Source organism: Triticum dicoccoides, chromosome 2A (genome assembly GCF_002162155.2).
Source record: "Triticum dicoccoides isolate Atlit2015 ecotype Zavitan chromosome 2A, WEW_v2.0, whole genome shotgun sequence".
Taxonomy (NCBI): domain Eukaryota; kingdom Viridiplantae; phylum Streptophyta; class Magnoliopsida; order Poales; family Poaceae; genus Triticum; species Triticum dicoccoides.
In genome coordinates this window covers 777,741,243-777,746,979 of record NC_041382.1, presented here as the reverse complement: position 1 = coordinate 777,746,979, position 5,737 = coordinate 777,741,243, and the positions used below count along the sequence as shown (strand labels likewise).

The following is a 5,737-nucleotide window of genomic DNA, read 5'->3' as shown; positions in this document are numbered from 1 at the left end:
GAGGCCACCTAGGGCTGGCCACCCACATGGCTTGGAGGCCACCTAGGGATCAAGTTGCAGGTGGCTTTACAAAAGCATTGCCCACAAAAGGTTTTAAAGAATTCAAGCGATTAAGGGAGGGTGTTAAACACATTGTGCATGCCACGGTTCAGTATGAGGCGTGGAGACCAAGCATGTTACGTTGGGATTTCCTAGTCTCGTAGAGATAGATAGGTTGTTAGCTATCGTGTGTAACCGAATATATCTCTTCCTCCTTTCCTTGTATCTCACGTATGTAATCTCAACAGCCTTGTACGCAAACCTCAGGGATCAGCTCCTGGCTATGTTAACATGCACCCGTTGCCCTCGGTAGGGTACGACGCTCCCATCCAATCTTCCACATCGAGCAGCATCAAACCATGCCATTAGTCTTTCTTCTGGAAAGATCCTTTGAGATCTCACATTCAGATTTTCATGAAATGTTCAAGAAAACCGGCGTGAAAAACATATAGTTTGCTAAACTGATGATAGAAACGGTCTTGGATATAAAATAGGAGGGCAAGGCTTCTTCCTCTCATTCAGCTTATGCTGTAAAAGACAATAGATAACTGAATGACATATACCATGTAAGTCTCTACAACATAAAAGGAACAAAGGAGATAATATGAAAATAAACAGTATAACTAACTAATGCAACTTCAATGAAAAGAATATTAGAAACAGAATACAAGTTATTTGTAGAAATCAAAACAGAATAGTTAAAATGACATAATTTAAGAATTTGTAGTCGACAGACACACAAAGCTTGGTCTACTTGAACAAACGAACAACCACCTACTGGGAAAACAGAAGTAGATAGGTATAACTGGGCAAAGGGTAGCATACCATACTTCATAGCATTTTTTTGTCATAACGTTCTGCAGCATAGCGGAGCACCAAGTTGATCACAAGTTAAACAAGAGTGATCAGTGGTTCAGGAGCAAGTTGACATGCCTGCATACTGTGTACAACTGATGCCATGTCACCGGTGAAAATTGAGTGGAGAGGTTTTAAGCAAGACAAAAAGAAAACTGAGCATTTCGCCGCAGCTCAAGTTCCTAGGAAACCACACCCATTTGATTCTAGTTGTAACAGAATGAAAGCAAATATTATTCTAGAGAGAGAAACATGCATATATTAACAAAACATTCAGACACTATGCATAATGTGGCTGCTTAACGGTCAGACCAGAAATACTTCCAAGCATGACTTGCAAGTTATAGCAGTAATGTAAGTACAAATACACCATCTAGACTTGGCCTATAAAACAGAGCCGATACACACAGTCAAACATCTTACATAGCAGATCGATACAGCAATAGGTTCACATCTTACATAGCTGATCAAATACATGAGCACCATCCAACATATCCCCCTCACAGAATAACCTTTCTGGTGAAAGCACTGCTAACAATAGGTGACCAAGCAACGGTAATCTTCACCTTAGAGCCGTTGAGGTCACATTTATGCTTACTTATGCCGCAGTATTGAGGCCTGACCATGACATGAGCTTGCACAGAACCACCGGGAGAGTAGGCTTCTATGACAACTTTCAGGGTTTCTTCCAATTCTTCAGAATCTACACTCACTGTCCGTAATTCAACAGAAACAACATGCCTTGACAGATCAAGGTAACCATCTTCTTCGCCTATTGGCATCTTCCCGCCAGCACAATAACGAGAATCAAGCAATACAACTTGGGTGGGAGTGGCAGGGCCTCTACCATCTTTCTGAGGTGGTGAGGAGCAAGCAACTCTGCCTCCATAACTGAAAGGGCTTTGACTGCCTTTAACAATGCCGACACGCAAGAAAGTGGCTTGGACTGCTCCACGATACAGTTTCTGCAGGCTTAACTCGGTTGTGCAAAGACAGTTGTCAAAGGTGACAGTATACAAACCATTATGGGTCTGATAACCACCGTAATGGCTTCTGCTATTGATCAACACGCTGTCTTCAGACTTTGCTGCGCCGCCCTTAAGTTTTAGTTGGACTTCAAACTCAAGAGGGCGGTCGGCTGAGATTGCACGAGATGGGCCAGTCAAGCACAAAAAGGGGTCCTGCAGGCGCCATCATCACACACACTGAATGAATTGCAGCAAACCGATGGATCAACAAACTAGGACACATGCATGCAACAAAGAGGAGATAAAAGGAAAGTTAACAGAATACGGCAGGCGCTTACTTCTTGGGTGATCTCTTGGAAGTTGTCCCTTTGCCGGTGGAAGAGAACGTTGCGCTTGCGATCTACATTGTCTCGTGCGGCGACTACGCCGTACACTTTGAGTGGCCATTGCAGGAGTGGCCATTCCAGGTCCAAACTGATGTTGGCAATCTTGAAGGAGAAGATCTGCAAGGTGATCCCACGAGTAGTATAATCGGATGGGACCTGTCTGGGTGTGTAGTGTGTAAAGTGCATGGGGCTCACTAGGGCTGCACGCACAATTTTGTTGTTAAGAAAAAATAATTAACATGCGATCGATCCTAATAAACCATGAATTAGTACTTGCTACAAGGATTGAATCAGCTGCATTGATAGGAATCATACAAAGCAAAAAATGTCTTACTTGTGTATCCAAAGTGTCTAACTTTAGATTCGACGCCTTGACGGTAGGAATCAAAGACCTCCTGCTCCTCCTCCATCTCCTTCCTTGCCCTCTCCTTGGGATCCTTCTCCTCCTCCGGCGCCACATAGTCCTCCTCATACGGGTACTTGTGCCAGAAAGGTTTCAGTTGCGATTTGAGCTTGGACATGCTGCCCTGCAGATCAGCCAACTCTTTTCGGATGCCGTCGATCACGGGCTTCGCCTTGTCCTTATCTTCTTCAGTCTCTTTGCTGCTGCTGAGCGGGGCTGATGGTATGATCCTGTATCTCATTAAAGACGCCATCTCGTCCATCTGCACACAGAGCCGCTCGATCTCCTTCTCGGAGATGACGGGGCTTGTTCTGACTAGGTCCATCTCCTCCGGTGTCGTCTTGTTCTTGATCTGCTGCTTTGATTTGCCTCCGTTCATCTTGTCCTTGTGAACCTCCTCCTCCGCAACCTCGCCATACTTGAATTGGGTCATCTCTGTATCCACATGCCCGCCTCTGGCAGCCATGGACTCAATCGAAGTCTTGTCCTCCTCCACCTCGTGCTCACCGCGTACCTCATCCGAATCCATCCGCTCGACGCCGATCTTGCCGTCCCTGGTAGCCATGGCCTCAATCTGATCCTCAGCGACAACTGAACTCGTACCCGGACCGCCCAGCTTGCGGATTTTGAACGGCGGAGGGCTCACCAGACAAGGCCCCCCCTCCACCACGTCTTCCCCGCCGCCATCCGCCATCGCAATTCTTGTGGTGGTGGTGAGATTGTTATACCCGCCGCCGCCGCCGCTGCTCTCCGCTTATGGACGAGAACAGGCCAGGGTTGGTTGTTGCTACTTGTAGTCGGACAGCCCAGCTACGTTGTTGTGTCGTCCGACTGCATCTCGAAACCAGGGTATTTTCATCTTTTTCGCTATTTTTAGAAAATTTTAAAAATAATTAAAAAAATTAAAATGCCTACGTGTATTTCAAAAATTCTTCGTGCAACTTAACAAAAGTCCATGTGTTTTAATAAAAAAATCAGCACTTTTTAATAAATATACAATTCAAAATAAATGTACACACATTTAAACAAAATCATGATATTTTCTATAAAATATTCGTGCAATGTAAAATGTGTTCGCGCAATTTTGTAAATATTTCCATTACATAAACAGAAAGTACTCGTAACCATTAAAAATATCACACTTTTAAAAAAATGTTTGAGCATTTAAAAACGTTTAAGAAAATTTCATGAAAGTTAGAAAGAATTTTATAAAATTATTCATGACATACTAAAAAAATTGTGACATTTATGAAAAAAAGATCTTATCAAGTAAAAATTATGCCACATAAATCGTGAAAAAGTAAATAGTTTTACTCTTTATAGGAATATAAATAACTAAAGATCCTCCTCATATCTTAATTTTCCCTTCAAAATTTCTAATGTTTCTGTTTTTTCACCTGGTACCATGTCACCTGTCCAGCTTTGAATAGGACGAGCGAACTAAATTCTTCTAAAGCCACCAACAATAGTGTACACAGAACAAGCACAGCCCTACGATTTAATCCATCTAATCTCTACTTCTCTTCTCTACTACTATTAAAAGAGTGAACAAAAATCCCCTTAAAGCCATACCACAAAGTGTACACAAAGAAACCAGCACCCTTCGATCTAATCCACTTAACTACATCTAAGAGTCAGTATTGCTTTGATGGTCTTCCATCTAATTCAATGGCCAAGATTTAATGTTCTGCCACCAGGATCGCGTCTGCCACTCCGGATCAGTTCCACAACCGCCGGCTGAAAAAAAGGCAGAAAATCCCCACGCCGCACGAGCACGTCGTTGTCACAATCGCCATCGGCCAAACCTTCCTCCCCCGCCCAATCCTAGGTACGGCCGCCAAGCCGCCCATAGCCGTCGCACCTCCCTTCACCGCCAGCCCTAACTCCGGTGGCCGCGCCGCCCGGCCCTAGCTCCGGTTGTCGTGCCACCCATGACGCCGAGAGCGGAGACGAGGGCAATTTCTACTGGTATGTCGCGGCCGAGCCGGAGCTCCAGGCCATCAAAGTTTTGTACGCCATGAGTAGGCCAAGCCGCCAGTCCCGTCCGGCCTCGACTGTGAAGGAAATATGCCCTAGAGGCAATAATAAAGTTATTATTTATTTCCTTATATCATGATAAAAGTTTATTATTCATGCTAGAATTGTATTAACCGGAAACATAATACATGTGTGAATACATGGACAAACAGAGTGTCACTAGTATGCCTCTACTTGACTAGCTTGTTAATCAAAGATGGTTATGTTTCCTAACCGTGGACAAAGAGTTGTTATTTGATTAACGGGATCACATCATTAGTTGAATGATCTGATTGACATGACCCATTACATTAGCTTAGCACCCGATCGTTTAGTATGTTGCTATTGCTTTCTTCATGACTTATACATGTTCCTATGACTATGAGATTATGCAACTCCCGTTTACCAGAGGAACACTTTGTGTGCTACCAAACGTCACAACGTAACTGGGTGATTATAAAGGAGCTCTACAGGTGTCTCCAAAGGTACATGTTGGGTTGGCGTATTTCGAGATTAGGATTTGTCACTCCGATTGTCGGAGAGCTATCTCTGGGCCCTCTCGGTAATGCACATCACTTAAGCCTTGCAAGCATTGCAACTAATGAGTTAGTTGCGGGATGATGTATTACAGAACGAGTAAAGAGACTTTCCGGTAATGAGATTGAACTAGGTATAGGATACCGACGATCGAATCTCGGGCAAGTAACATACCGATGATAAAGGGAACAACGTATGTTGTTATGCAGTCTGACCGATAAAAGATCTTCGTAGAATATGTAGGAACCAATATGGGCATCCAGGTCCCGCTATTGGTTATTGACCGGAGACGTGTCTCGGTCATGTCTACATTGTTCTCGAACCCGTAGGGTCCGCACGCTTAAGGTTTCGATGACAGTTATATTATGAGTTTATGCGTTTTGATGTACCGAAGGTTGTTCGGAGTCCCGGATGTGATCACGAACATGACGAGGAGTCTCGAAATAGTCGAGACATAAATATTGATATATTGGAAGCCTATGTTTGGATATCAGAAGTGTTCCGGGTGAAATCGGGATTTTACCGGAGTACCG

At 44.0% G+C, this 5,737-nt stretch overlaps 1 protein-coding gene across 1 annotated transcript; it reads right to left on the bottom strand.

The window, feature by feature from the left end:
• Positions 1-1,170: 1,170 nt before the first annotated feature.
• Positions 1,171-3,332, bottom strand: LOC119352480. The gene is made up of 3 exons (XM_037619102.1): positions 2,583-3,332; positions 2,201-2,448; positions 1,171-2,075 (listed from the first exon to the last, which is right to left on the bottom strand). Exons 1-3 carry the CDS (start codon positions 3,214-3,216, stop codon positions 1,395-1,397), a joined length of 1,563 nt encoding a protein of 520 aa, XP_037474999.1. The 5' UTR covers positions 3,217-3,332; the 3' UTR covers positions 1,171-1,394.
• Between the last annotated feature and the right edge of the window lie 2,405 nt (positions 3,333-5,737).